General features: G+C 45.0%; 1 protein-coding gene across 9 annotated transcripts in view; it reads left to right on the plus strand.

The window, feature by feature from the left end:
• MAPK10 (mitogen-activated protein kinase 10) overlaps nucleotides 1–15,578 on the plus strand; it is a 238,103-nt gene that overhangs the window by 169,690 nt on the left and 52,835 nt on the right. For all 9 annotated transcript variants that reach the window (XM_083571505.1, XM_083571506.1, XM_083571512.1 and 6 more), the window contains 4 exons: nucleotides 1,648–1,777; nucleotides 5,254–5,312; nucleotides 9,527–9,665; nucleotides 11,301–11,466. In XM_083571505.1, coding sequence (XP_083427631.1) covers nucleotides 1,648–1,777; nucleotides 5,254–5,312; nucleotides 9,527–9,665; nucleotides 11,301–11,466 — 494 coding nt within the window. The remainder of the gene's footprint in view (nucleotides 1–1,647; nucleotides 1,778–5,253; nucleotides 5,313–9,526; nucleotides 9,666–11,300; nucleotides 11,467–15,578) is intronic.

Consider the following 15,578-nt stretch of genomic DNA (forward strand, 5'->3'; position numbering starts at 1 on the left):
CATGCAGTGGCCATCTTGATGCCTAAGGGAAGCCCAAAACCACCTGAGCATCTCTACTGATTTGTGGTCCATAGCAAACTGACGTCCAGAGGCAATTGCCTCCACGAGTGCAAGTACAACAGAGCCAGCATGGCAGGTAGCTATTGATAGCCTCATCCTCCACAAATTTGTATGAATTTAAATGAAAATGGTACATAGATTATCCGCAGGGAGGATCTGAAGAAAACCACTTGTGGGGGGGACTTAATCTTTCTCAGACACAAACACACCATAATCAGCTTCTTTTTAAGCAGGGGTAGGGAATCATTGCCCCCTCCCCTAATTAGACCTGACATAAGTACCAGTTTGAGACCTTTCTTCTCAAACCACACCACCTGCCCCATATCTGATGTAGCTCTGGAGGAACAACTAGGAGCTTAATGTGAGTTCCTTAGGGCAGCTGAAGGGGGCAGGGGCTTGCTGTCAGCACCAAAAGCAAGTCTTACCCACCTGTCAAAATGGCCCACAGAGGGTTAGGGATGTTGGGATCTGGCTGGCCAGGCAGAAAAGGTTCACCACCCTTGTTTCTAGCAAACAGAGCTGTCAGGTTTGTTGAATTTTTATTTTAAAGGTGCCTTATTCACTCATTCCCCCCTCCCTCCTGGTGCAAATTAATTATTAAACATAGCTGGCATGCTCTTTTCATCATGATGGAATCTGCAATGAAGGGGGGGAGACACATTATTCAATTAATCCCAACCGTGCTTCTGCAGAGTAGGTAAAAACTTCTATTATTATTGCATTATATTGCTTTGCAAAAAAAAAATCAAAGACATGAAGCAATTGTGGCATGGAGCAGGTAGAAACAGCCTTCCAGTTTTGTTACACTAAGCTGTGACTCATGTGTACTTCCAGAAATGGCATGCAGAAGCAGATAAGCTCTCCGGCGAGACTGAATTTAGGAGCAGATAAATTAAAAGTAGCTAGATCTGGGGCTAAAGAAGGACCGTCAAGGAGAAATATTCTCAGGTGCTATACCAATAAAGTTTATTCCTTCTTTCTCTTTATGAGGAACCTTTTACTTGCACCACCCTGAGCAGCCTAAAGGAGAGTTAAAACAATTAGCACAATAAAATAATATTAAAAATAAAAGAACAAGTGGTATATTAAAAGTAGCAGGAGAGAACAGAAAACGTGCACACAGAGGTCAATAGCTTAAAAGGCATGGCAGATTTGTTTTTTAAAAAATGTATTCTAGCTGAGTCAAAGAAATGGATCGAGTGGGTTCCTCTTGAAAGGAAGTTTGACAGAAGAGGAGCCACCACTGAGAAGACACTGCTCTGCTCCTACTCAGAATCGTGGTGGCTGGTCATGATGCCTTTACCTTCTTGTGAAGTAAATCACAAGTATTCAGGCTTAACTAGTGTGACCACTGAAATCAACTGTTGACTCCAGCTTCTGTGAACAATGATGCTTGTGCTTGACTCTGATAAGCTGGATTCCTTAATATTTATTACGCTAAAGCTAAAAGATTGCTGGAAAGAGATTAGGGCCATTTAAGAAATGCATACTTCGACTGAAACAAAAGAAGAATCTTTGAAACAAATTAAGACTAACAATGAATTTAATGATGTAATAGTTGTATTCTTGTCCTTTTCATTTTTCCAGTGCTGCATATGATGCTGTTCTCGACAGAAATGTGGCCATTAAGAAGCTCAGCAGGCCGTTTCAAAATCAAACACATGCGAAGCGAGCTTACAGGGAGCTAGTCCTCATGAAGTGTGTGAATCACAAAAATGTGAGTTTTTCTTTCGGTGGTGGGATTGAGAAGATTGAATATTTGACACTGCAAACCGAGAGAGAGAGAGATAATGTTATGCCCTGGTTAATTTAAAAACAAGATTATGTTTTGCTTGTTGTTCCAGGGAATTCCTCCATTGATAGTTGTGCAGCGTCTGCATGAATTTGGGAGGTGTGGGTGTGATCAGAGCTGGATTATTCCCTTCCCAAAAGTAGGTGTCAGGGAAAGGGCAAAAGTTTAGCTGCGCTCACTATTTGCTGGCAAAAGAGAGTTGAGTCTCTGAGCCTCGGATCAGCATATTTGATTATGCTGTCACTATGGAGATCTCCTCCTATTTAAATCCCATGAAAGTCCTGTGGAGAAGAGTGGAAAACCAATTCAGTTTCCATTCTCTTGTGCAGCAATAGATCAATTGTGTGCTTATTATCCCGTCCACAGCGACATAACTGGTATATGCTAATACTGGATAACATTTGTGCTTATGTGAATAGCATCAGGATTAAGGTCAAGGTTGGAACTCAATGACATGGGGTAAAGCAGTAGAGGAACGAACCTTGTGTTCTCTTTCAAGTGGATTTTTTTATTTTTAGTTTTATCCCTTTCTTTCGTACCCTTTTCTTTTTGCAGCCTCCTCACCAAATAGTGAAGGGCACGGTTCTCTTCCAGCACAGATCAGACCATCTCTCTTTCCCCTCCCACCACAAGACATTTTCCTACAAGATTGGTTCACGCAGCTATTCTCAGTGTAGCAAAGCATGAGGTGCTTTTAGTTGTGGCGGGGTAGAAATTAACATTAAAATAAAATACACTTTTCCCATTTAAATCCCAAATACAAAATTTAAAATTTAGGTTTTGAAAATGAACCTCAGTTCTGAATTCTTCAGACTTCGTCATTTTAGAAGCTGCCAAACAGGAAATGTCAGAAACTCCTCAGAGCGGGAATTGTAGCTCTGCGAGGGGACTAGAGGTCTGCTAAAATCTCTCAGCACCCTTCAAAGAACTGCAGTTCCCAGAATTCTTTGGGGGAGACCGTGACTGTTTAAAGTGGAATCACAGTTCTTTAAATATATGGTGTGAATGTGACCTGGGTCAGTTGGAAGGATCAGAAGCAAGCATGTAGTCCAGTTCAGGGAGAAATCAAGAGCAAACAGAGATCAGAAGATTCAGAGGGTAGCAATGTGCTACCTTGTCTGAAGGGCCGTCAAGGATGCTCTCTCATCTTCCAAGCTCAGATGTTGCCAGTTTGTTCTTTCAATTAACGTTTTAATAATGTGCTTTCAAATTTTATACATTTCAGACGCTTAAGTCCGCATTTCCCCCCTTCACTTGTAATTACCACAGAGTGCCTAAGAGGCTAACATTTACAGTGAATCAAATATATATGTCACAGCTGCAGATAATTTGGTTCACATTGGCAATAGTCATTTGAAATGGTGGTTTTCAACTTCCTTCCATGTATGCTCAGCTTCCCACTGGGAAGCCTGGGAAACAGATTCCCTAAGTACAGTCATACCTCGGGTTACAGACGCTTCAGGTTGCGTTTTTTTGGGTTACGGACCTCTGAAACCCGGAAGTACCGGAATGGGTTACTTCTGGGTTTTGGAGGTTGTGCATGCGCAGAAGTGCTAAATCACGCTTTGCGCATGTGCAGAAGCACCGAATTGCAACCCGTTTGTGCACAGATGCGCAGACACAGGTTGCGAACCTGCATCCCACACGGATCACGTTCACAACCTGAGCGTCCACTGTAATGTGGTGAGGAACTGCAGGTCTGAGGGCCCAACGTGTCTCTCCTGGCCTCTCTGTCCAGGCCTCAAAACTGTGCTAAGCCCCATCATTGCTCTGCACCCTCCTCTAATCATTTTTGCCAGGCTGGAATGTGACCTTGAACTAGGATAATTCCACTTTCTTGCCAGGATGGAGAGTGAGAGGTGTGTTTGGCCACACCGACTTTTGCCACACTCACTACTACATGGCCCTCTGGCTGTAAAAAATGGGTTCCACCTACTCCCTAACACTTATTGACTTATTGAACTGAGCCAGGAGGCAGGGGGACCTCATAGCGCCAGGATCCTTGGCAGCAATGGATTATTCAGCAATCTTGAAAAGAGAAAGGAGCAAAGCTGGAAAGAATCGTAGAGTTGGAAGGTCATATACTCCAATCCCCCTTTCAATGTAGGAAGAGGGGTAGTGCTGCAGATGGGGAGATGAAGGAATGAGAGGAAGACTCGATTTTCTAGGTAAAGTTAGGACAAGAGAGCAGTGGGAACCCATAACGCGAGAGGGATGAAACTCTGTGCAGCAGAAGTGGTGGACAGAGACATGTGTAAGAATATTTACAGCATTTATTCAGCAGCAGGACAAAGGAAAAACATGTCTGCTTCCCTTTGTGTCCAAGCACAACAGCAGTATAGCAAAAGCAATATACGAATGGAAGTTCCCAGCAAGCTGTGCTGGAATGTAAACAGGCATGTGACACACAACAGTCATGCCTGTTCCTTTTAAGGTGGAACGGAACTTTATCCTAACAGGTAGCTGTCCACCAATGAGATGGCAGAAGATAAAGCATTCATGAAATATATTGCAAAATAGACATCTTGTGGCATTTTTTAAAATGCCTATGAGCTCCATGAGTTTACGCCTGTGTGCTAGGCCAGTTCAGAGCAGTTTCCGCCAGTTGTTTGACAGAGCAAAGCAAGAATGCAGATGGCTGTATTTGAACCATATCCTGTATTAATTCAAACTTACTTCCAACCTCTAGCACTGCCAATGGTCAGCTTCATTTTGACAGCTGCATCTCTAAAGGGCTGGTGCGTGCCGAATACATTTAGTTGGGCTGGGGTACATCCTTCAGCCTTGCAGTAGGCACTAACTAAAGGGAGTGACAATAGCAGCTTTTAAGTGCAGCCTAATAGTGGCAGCAGTAGCAGAAATTATTAGTAGCAGTGGATCACAGTAACATCCTGCACCCCTAAAAAAGCAAAAACAAAGAAACCATTTGCTTTTAATACGTAAGTTGTTGTTTATCTGAAACCTGAACACCTGTCTGTCCTTCCCTGGCAATCATCATTAATATACCACTGACGCCTCGTGGCTTAGCAAATTCTACATGTTTGTTTCCAGCGAGGCTGAACATTCAGCTGTGAACTCCCAGTTTAAAGGGAGAATTTGCTTCGCTTTTGTTTGAATCAAACGCAGGCAATCACTGTCTTCTCAAAACAATGTCTTTCTTTGCAACATATGCCTTCGTGATCTGCTGCTTGTGGGTTGTTGCTGTTGTTGATTATATATATATATATATATATATATATATATATATATATATATGCACGCATGTAGCAAGATGGATTGGTGTAAACTGAACAGTTTTAAAGAGCAATTTCAGCAGAGCAATCTGTCATAATCTGATCAACTGCTAATGTTTTATTATCATTCTTTCCCGCTCTCTCCTTCTCTCCCTCCCTGCTTTTCAGATTATCAGTTTATTAAATGTCTTCACACCACAGAAATCTCTGGAGGAGTTCCAGGATGTGTAAGTAACCTAAATCTTTGCCATTTGCGGGTGGGGAAGAGGATTGAGGGAGAAGTGGGCATTGTACTCTCTAGTGAACAATCTGCTCTCCTCTATATCAGAGGGCGATGTTGCGCACAGGCAGCCAAGCCTCATATTCTTCCAGCGTGGGGGTGAGGAGAGGTACGCTACCTCCCTCCTGTGCCATTGCCGGCTGCGTCAGCAGTGTTGCGTGGCAGCCCCGGCCTATCAGCTGGCAAAGCGGGTATGGCCGCGGGCCATTTAAACTCAGCGTGGCCAGCTGGCTCCCTCTTCCTTGCCTCTTTGGTATTGGGTAAATCTTCATTTGGGACGTGGGTAGCGCTGTGGGTTAAAGCACAGAGCCTAGGACTTGCCGATCAGAAGGTCGGCGGTTCGAATCCCCGTGACAGGGTGAGCTCCCGTTGCTCAGTCCCTGCTCCTGCCAACCTAGCAGTTCGAAAGCACGTCAAAGTGCAAGTAGATAAATAGGTACGACTCCAGTGGGAAGGTAAACGGCGTTTCCGTGCGCTGCTCTGGTTTGCCAGAAGCGGCTTAGTCATGCTGGCCACATGACCCGGAAGCTGTATGCTGGCTCCCTCGGCCAATAAAGCGAGATGAGCACCGCAACCCCAGAGTCGGCCACAACTGGACCTAATGGTCAGGGGTCCCTTTAAACCTTCATTTGGCTGGAGGGGAGGTTGTTGCCTCGCCTTCCGCTCCTCGGGAGGGGTATCCTGTTAGAGGCATCCGGGGTGTGAATGCCATGTCACAGCCCCTACTGGGACCCCTCAGGGTCCCACTATCTGGGGGTAAGTTGTAGGGCACCCCCATCAGTGGTTTACCCTTCCATGGGACTCCCTGCCAGGAGTCAAGATATAGCCTGGCTTCACCCCAGTGCCTAAGCCAAACCGCTCACATCTGTAACCAATAAAGTTGTGGCCTATTTGAACCCATAAACCAAATATTCCCTGTCAGTGTGATTTATTATTCTCCTGGGAACTTTGCGGCTTGGGTGCTTTGGGGGCACAACTAAAACTCAGGAACAGCTGAATGGAAAGTGCTCTTTCTCCTCAGAAATTGCCTCATGTCCAGCACTCCATAAGGCAGTGACCTGATGGAACCAACCTTTCCCCCCATTTCTTTATGTCATTCCTGTATTTTGTACCTACAAGAGGAGCAGGGGAGAAAAGAAGAAGCGAATGACCAGCAATTATGTGTGCTGGTTTTATATTATGGAAAAAAATAAAATGAAATAATGTGTTCTGGAAAAAAGGTGCAAATGATTTAAAAAAAAAAGAATCGGAAAAAGTCAAGATCGGAAAACTCACAACTATCTGCCTACTGCTTTTAGGTATGTCAGAAAGCACTTCTCACCTCGATTTAGAAGTGCAGAAATGGAAAGTATACGCAGAGCATCGTAAAGGAGGTGCTTGAGAAAATGCAGGATGTGGGGTTGTGGTCGTGAGGAGGGTCTGAACGTGTTCAGACATGCAAAGAAATCAGAACAGCTCTAAGCAGCTCCTTTTGATTCCTTTGTGTTGATAGCTTTCTCAGGCATCGCCTGTTACCTCAGAACTCCCTGAGGTGTGCAGGCTTCTGAAAGGTGCGTAAAACACTCTGAAATCATCTCCTTGTGTTATTTTTGTGGGTTTTTTTAAAGGAAGGAGGCGAAACATTTCCTCCCTCTTCCATATTTATTTTCCGATAACCTATGACTCTGTAAAAATTATTTGCCTGGGGGCAAAGCAGAGAATTGCTAGTATTTCCACTGAGCATTGTCCACCGTGGCTTGGCATGTAAGGAGAACCTGACCTGAATAATATTTAAGGTAATCAGACGTGTTTCTAGTTGGCCAAACTCTCCTCATTCTGCCCCCTCCCCTTTAACAATTTCCTTCACTATACACTATACACAGTTTGTGTCCTATAACGCAAGGGCAAAATCTTGGCAGGGGAACCAACTGTTCTCTTCACACTGTGATATGTCAGTGTTTTTAAAACTCTCTTCTGCGATGCCCTTGGCAATTGCAGAAGCCCCTGGGAAAACTAAATCTCCCATAATCCCTTGTGCCTTGGCACACTGTTACTCAGTGTGGTGAGGCAATGAGGGCAGGGATGGAGAAGAAAACTCTCGCTATGCTCCTTCTACGGTACTCTTCTTTCCACCATCCAGTTCCCTGTGAGGAAAGAGGAGTTGTTTGGGGCATGGCAGGGGATGGATTTGGGGGATGAGGGAGAACAGCAGAAATGGGTGAGTAATTGCTCAAAGTCTTTCAAAATGGCTAAGAAAATTTACATGGGATATTTGATGGGTTGGGTTAGCATTTTGAGTAATTTCCAAGCTAATGTGAGGCACATTTCAGAGGTTTTCCCCATATCTAGTAGCAGCTATTACTGGGATGTAAATGAAAGGTTCAGCAAAGTTTAGAATTTAGAATTCCCTAGCCAATCTCATTCCAGGGTTTCCAGTGTTGGCATAACAAGCCAGTACTGTTTTTATTTCGTTTTGTTGTATCTGCATAATAATTATTGATCAACTCCCCCTCTGCAATTATTTATTGAAGGTTTCTTGAGTGTCTGCAGTGCAATCAGTGCAATATGCAGTCCCTCTCTGCAAGGCTGGCAATTTACAATAGGCAGGCAAGATGGAGGATGGGTCAGACACTCCTAATATGGAGCTGAGGATAAGCAAATAAAAGACATAGTGAAAGAGGAGCGGCTAAGCTGGAGCTAGGGTGGTCCAGGAAAAGCCTTTGTTTCGGATGTAGACAAAGCTCAGTGGCAGAACACACACCCCGCGATCTCTGGCATCTGCAATCAAAAGGATTGCCGGCAGCCAAACCCATGAAGGTCAGAATTCTGAATTCTGGCCTGACACACTGTGTGGTGACCTCCTTAGAACAGAAGAGGAGCCAATGGCACATATAGTCCAGCTTCCTGTTCATACAGTGGCCAAACAGAAGCAGGACCTTAGCTCAAGGGCACTCTCCCCACCTGCGGTTTCTAGAAACTGGTCTTCAGAAGCATTGCTGCCCCCAAATATGAAGGCAGAGCACAGCCATCACACAAAGAGGTCTTCAGGAGGAGCAGGAGAAAGAGAGGTCTCCTGACAAGAGTGTGCAAGGCTACAGTCTACCTGCAGAATGTATGCCCCTTACCACGCTAGTTACTGAAGAATGAAATGATGCTGGTTAGAGAGAAAAAGGATGCTTACATTAAATATGTCATTCAGTGACATCTCACCCACTCCCTACTCTCAGCTGCATCACGATTCTACAAATTATTTTTTTTGGGGGGGGGGGGTCCAGCAAAATGAATTCTGACGGACACATCAGATACAAGAGCATTGCTGTATCTCAGGCATGGGCAAACTCGGCCCTCTAGATGTTTTGAGACTACAGTTCCCATCATCCCTGACCACTGGTCCTGTTATTGAAATTGAAATTGAAATACTTTATTGTCACTTGTACAACTTGTATACAGTGAGATTACACGAGCACCCCCCACTCAGCTCTCTTAGTCTTAATTCCCCTCGTTTACTGACTCATACCCACCAAACCCGAAAGTCAGTTGCCCTGTTGTTATCTTTTCATTCAGCAGCCTAACAGCCCACGGATGGAAGCTGTTCTTTACCCTGTTGGTGCGACTAATCATGCTTCTATATCTTCTGCCTGAGGGCAGGAGATCAAGAAAGTGCCGGCCAGGGTGTGAATCATCCCTGAGAATTTTCCTCACTCTCCTGAGGCAACGTTCTTCCGCTATTTCATCCAGTGGATTCACGGGACAGCCCATAATATCTTGTGTGGTATTCACCACCCTCTGTAGAACTTCCTATCAGTTGATGTCAAACCAGCGTACCACACCATGATGCAGTATGAAAGGACACTTTCTATTGTGGACCGGTAGAAGGAGATCATCAAATGTTGATTGACATCATTCTTTGGCAATGCTCTGAGGAGATGGAGTCTCTGTTGGGCTTTCTTAACCACCTGGGTTGTATTGATTTTCCAAGTAAGGTCTTCACTGAGATAAACTCCTAGGAATTTAAAGGAAGAGACTCTCTCCACACAGCCCTCCCCAATGTACAGGGATGATGTAGCTAGGGATGATGGGCGTTGTAGTCCCAAAACATCTGGAGGGCTGAGTTTGCCTATGCCTGCTGTATCTGATCCATGATGAGTGCTGATTATTACGTGGCTCTGTTCTCCTCTTTAGGTATTTAGTAATGGAGCTGATGGATGCCAACTTGTGCCAGGTGATTCAGATGGAGCTGGACCACGAGCGAATGTCTTACCTGCTCTACCAAATGCTCTGCGGCATCAAGCACCTTCACTCTGCAGGAATCATTCACAGGGTAAGCCAGGTGTCCATCTCACCCCCTCACCACCACCACCAAAAAAAAGGACAAATGTCCTTCTACAGGAAAGAAAGAAAAATCTCTGTTATTTGGAGCATGCCCAGTTTTAGCTTCTGTTATACTATTATATCCATACCTAGGGACCTTGGGAGCAGTGCTGTTTTTATAGCAAACACCACCTCCCTTGTCTCTTTGGGTGACCAGCCTCTGAAGGCATCTGAAGGCAGCCCTGTTTAGGGAAGCTTTTAATCTCTGAAGGACTAATGTATTTTAATATTTTGTTGGAAGCCACCCAGAGTGGCTGGGGAAACCCAGCCAGATGGGCGGGGTATAAATAATAAATTATCATCATCATCATCATCATCATCATCATCATCATCATCATCATCACCACCACCACCACCACATACCGTACCCCTTTGCCCCCTCTTGAATCATTCATCTCTCTCACCGCCAAAGCAGATATACCGTATTTTTAGCTCTATAAGACTCACTTTTTTCCTCCTAAAAAGTAAGGGGAAATGTGTATGCGTCTTATGGAGTGAATGCAGGCTGCGCAGCTATCCCAGAAACCAGAACAGCAAGAGGGATCGCTGCGCAGCGAAAGCAGCGATCCCTCTTGCTGTTCTGGCTTCTGGGATTCAGAATAATTTTTTTCTTGTTTTCATCCTCCAAAAACTAGGCACGTCTTGTGGTCTGGTGCGTCTTACAGAGCGAAAAATATGGTACCGTATTTTTCGTCCCATAGGACGCTCCGTCCCATAGAACGCACCTAGTTTTTTGGGGGGGAAATAAAGGAATTTTTTTCCCCTTTATTCCCCCCCCAAAAAGCAGGCCGGAGAAACCGAACCAGGTCGAGGAACAGCGGGATGGCGGCGCTGCGCCTCCCTGCTGTCCCCCGAGCTTGTGGGGCTGGCCAATGTCTGCCCAGCGCGAGGGGTGCTCTGATTCAGGGCGCCCCGCCCGCTGGGCGGCAGGCTGCTATCCGCAGCGTGGGGAGCCCTGCGGGGAACTCCTGCAGGGCTCCCCACACTGCAGATTTCTGTCTGGCGCGTGGGGCGCTCTGCTTCAGGGTGCCCTGCGCGCCGGGCGGCAGGCTGCTATCCGCAGCCTAGACATCCCTGCGGGACCTCCTTCAGGGCTTCCTAGGCTGCGGATGTCTTCCTGAAGCCTGGAGAGTGAGAGGGGTCGGTGCGCACCGACCCCTCTTGCTCTCCAAGCTTCAGCGAAGGCCTGCATTTGCCCCATAGGACGCACCCAGATTTCCCCTTCATTTTTGGAGGGGAAAAAGTGCGTCCTATAGGGCGAAAAATACGGTAATTATTTAACAAATCGCCTTCTGCGTGCGTCTTAAGGCAATGCACAGGACACAATAAAAACAGCTGAAAACAATACCGAGTACACAGCAGCCATGTCAGAGACCAATTCATCCAGGCTTTTGGAACAAAAAAATGTCCTCGGTTGTTTCTGTAAAGTGCAGATAGCGAGTGCCTGTTATATCTTCACAGAAATACTGTTCCACAGAACAGGGACAGCCGTGCCATTGTGTCATTTGTGAAATAAAGCACCTACTGAGTCTTGTGAGTAGAACTCATCATTCCTGTTCTCCCCCCGCTCCTTCATCTCTTTCAGGATTTAAAACCAAGTAATATTGTGGTAAAATCTGACTGCACATTGAAGATCCTGGATTTTGGGCTGGCCAGGACCGCAGGCACTAGCTTCATGATGACTCCTTATGTGGTCACACGTTATTACAGAGCACCGGAGGTCATCTTGGGAATGGGCTACAAGGAGAATGGTAGGATATACATTTGATGTGAGCATATGGGATGGAGCAAAGCTGGGAGTGCCAACTGGATGGGAAGGAATGACCTGGGCGGCTCAAGTACCTTTAAACCCTATTGCACAGATATCACCTGGTGAAACTTTTCACCAGCATGAAACGAACAACATGATCCCCTACTGCAATGGTTGGTTGAGAGACTGACAATCCTAGGGTTGTCCGCCTGATTATTATAGGCACTAAAGCAACATAGAGGATGATGCAGATATTACTGAAGTTAAGAAACACCCAAATCGGATACGACGCGGTATCTCATTGCATCCAGTCTGTCTCATTGGAGGCATGTTTTATAAGGAGGGAATTTAAACAGACCACACTGGGAATTAAAATATTAAAAAGCTCTTTGGGCGGGTGATGGGTGTGACCCAAATATTTCCAGCTTTCCTCAATTCCAAATACGGTCCATTTTAATAAATTGTTTCCCTAGGAACGCACATTCTTTAAAACAAAGGAACTCAGACCTATATTCGTTTCAGTTCAATTTTGGTGCATAAAACCATGGGTTGCCATAAAACTAATAAAAACGGGTGAACAACTCCAGCCCTGTGGCTGAGAAATTGTATTATAAAATCAAAACACAGAGAAACGGTAACAAAATTATGATTGCAACAACAACAACAAAAACTTAAATCAAATTATCTCCAGCCTAGGAGTATTAGATTGCATGTATTCGCATCATTTTATTTGCTGCCCACGGCACTGCAAATAGGGAGGTTCTCTAAGTGATATAGTTATTCTGGTTGCATAGGAGAAAACATTGGTATCACAAAATCAACAAGGCAAGGAGACAAGAATCTAGCTCTAGGCAGGGTTCTATAGCAAATAGTAGGCAATGGCTTGGATCCCAATTTGTCCACTGCCAATGGCAGGGCTCCTTCCATTCATGGATCTAGTGGGATCCAATGGAGTCTCCGGATTGAGGGCAAGGCACCTCTATTTTTTTCTCCATTTCTCTTTGCACCACTTTTTCTACTGCACTGGAAGGTCCCCAACCTGCAATAGCAGACTTTTGAGTTTCAAAGGCATCTTAGTTAAGATTTAAGCCAGTACGATCAATTTCTCCTTGCCTGTGCACATCAGCACTAATCCAAAGTAGTTTTGGGAAATTTATTTTCCAGGTAAGCTTGAGGGTAGGGGCTGATACCTCAACCACACGAAGGCAGTGGACAAACATTTTGCTTCTTTAAAATGCTTTATGCCACCTTTCGGAGCTGAGGGCCACACTTGGCCAAGTATCCCATATCTGGGGCTTTAAGAAGCTTTGGAAACACACCTATTTTCAACATCACAACTCACCTCTAGGCAGGAATGCAAGGCTGCTTCTGATGTAACCCAGCTTATCCAAGGGGTGGATGGCCTTGGCATTATTACTTTGGATAAAAACATATGAAAATATTTATGTTCTGGAACAATCCCATAAACCTTATCTCTCGGGAATCCAGGGTCTAGCTCATAGAAGAAGCCTTTAAGAGCTTGGGATGGCACAAAATTAACACCTCTGTTGGTTGCTGCTATATTTTCATTTTCACCTAGCTGAGGCTGCTACAGACTCTCCACCAAATAACAAGGGGAAACAGTTTTCATCAAAAGGCAATGAGCGTCACTGACAAGCTCGGTGATTATATGAGCCAGAGTTGTCTGCACCTGCCTTAGAGAGTCAGGCCGTGTGCTTGCTTTTTCCCCAGGGAGGAAGAGGTGGCTTGGCCGTGTGAAGGTGGCAGTGGCAGCAGCAGCCCCACAACAGATCCTGCCAGGCTCCATGAGAGCTGGAGCAGCTGAGGTGCAGCTTTCCTGCATGTCAGCTGTTAGCTGGAAGGCCTAAGAGCCTCAGCAAGCTCCCGCTGCACCTCCAGCTCACGTGCACCTCTCCAGAGCCCTAGAGCAGCCTTTCTCAACCTGTGGGTCCCCAGATGTTGCTGAACTACAACTCCCATCACCCCTAGCTAGCAAGGTCAGAGCTCAGGGATGATGGGAGTTGTAGTCCAACAACATCTGGGGACCCACAGGTTGAGAACCGCTGCCCTAGTGGATATCCCCTTTAGGCTCTGGGGAGGGTCTCCTCGTGAGCCAGAGATGTAGAGGGGCTTTGCTGAGGCTGGTCAGGTCTCTTCCCCCTACTTCTTCCGGGGCCCAGCTAAGAGGTGCCGTAAGTTCCAGCTGAAAAAGAAGAAGCCCTGATTATGATAATGATATTATTTACCCTTCAGCCGCAGGTCCCAGGGTGGGTGACAACAAATTGAAATTCAGTATTAAAAAGGGTTCAACAAAACCTAGTTGTGGGTCCTGAAAACACAATCTCAAGTTTCCAAGGGAGGGTACAGCACTATTACAGTGCAGTAATCTAGATGTGGGGTGCTCTTTTTATTTTATTTTGTTTATTGAATTTATATACTGCCCTATTCCCAGAAGTCTCAGGGTGATTCACAGAATAAAATCAAGATATAAAACCACAAAATACATAATAGAAATAAAAACAATAACCCAACAGCCCCATAGCAAAGGAATAATTCTGATCAAACTGACCTTCTAGGTGGGGGGGGGGGAATGTTATTTTGTTGTGCTCAATAATCTTGTCACATCAACCATCATTTATTTGTGTGCTTTAAAAAAAAGCCCTATCGGTAGTACAGTATTAAATCCGTGCTTCGTAAATATTAGGCGGCCAATTTTGCAGCAGGATGAGCAAGTAACACCATGGAGATAAATCCATTCCTCTGTTTCTGCTGCCCAAGTAATCTTTCCCAAGTAATCTGAAAACAAAGGTTCCCTTTTGATGTTAAATGTAACAGGGAACTTCCAGATTGTTCCGTTTTTTAATTTGTGGAATCTAATTAGCATACTGCAGTGCTTTAACTAACATTTGACTGCAATCTGCAAGCTGGCAATTAGATAGCTATTTCAGCCTGATTTCTTTGTTATTTAAATTTGGTAACGATTGGGCTGCATTTCCAGCACACCTTGTGTTTTTCAGTTTAAAAGCCAGAGCTGAAGGTGATTCTAGTACTAGTTATCAGCTTAAAGTGAAGGTTTCCTTTCTGTAGTAATAATTAAGGGGTAAATGCTTTTGAAACCTTCTTAATCAAGATTGCTATAGCAACTTCCAGAAAAGCTAAGCTGAGCTTAGATGTTGCCTTTGATCCAGAGCTCTCTTTGTCCTCAGGTGAGCTCAAGGTGCTCTGCATGAGTAGCCTTTGATGGGTGGAGTTAGATCAGGCTTCCTCAACCTCGGTCCTCCAGATGTTTTGAGACTACAGTTCCCAGCATCCCTGACCACTGGTCCTGCTAGCTAGGGATCATGGGAGTTGTAGGCCAAAAACATCTGGAGGGGCGAGGTTGAGGAAACTTGTGTTAGAGCCACGTGTCCATTTTTTTCATTGAACTGACGGACTTGGCAGTTCCCTCAAGGAATCACCAATCAGGGCAGTTATGGTATTCTCCCAATAATTCTAATTACCTGAGCATCTGCAAATGGCAGAATTGGTTATCATAGAATGAGCAATCCAGTTACATGCATTTACCTAGCAATAGAAGCCAAGCCGAGAGGGGAAAAGCTTTTGACTAGCGCAGGGTTTTCCAATTGGGTCTCCAGCTGTTTTTGGATTACAACTACCACTAGTCCTGCTAGCTAGGGTTGATGGGAGTTGTAGTCCAACAACAGCTGAAGACTCAAGTTTGGGAAACTGTGGACTAGTGCCTATTATGATTTGGCTGTTTGTTGTTGTTTAGTCGTGTCCGACTCTTTGTGACATCTAATTTTTGAATCTGCAGAAGTCCATAGTGCAGTTCAGTATCTGTAAAGAGAGAGCACTTAATTTTCAGCTTTCCTCTCTGTTTGACTATTCAGCACAAATTCCGGGAGGCAGATATTTGGGTACATTTGGATTTAATCTCTCTCCACCCATGCAATCTTGCCTGTTTAAGGCCAGTTCCATGCTTTCATTTTCTCTTGGCACCTGACTTTTATGGTTGCTATATTTTCCAACCATTTTGATGCACTCTGTTCCCAAAGTCCCCAAATTGCCCTGTTGCCGCCCCCTTTAAAAGTGAGAGCGACTCCAGTATTCCAG

Source organism: Podarcis filfolensis, assembly GCF_964270895.1.
Source record: "Podarcis filfolensis genome assembly, chromosome: 9".
Lineage (NCBI taxonomy): Eukaryota > Metazoa > Chordata > Lepidosauria > Squamata > Lacertidae > Podarcis > Podarcis filfolensis.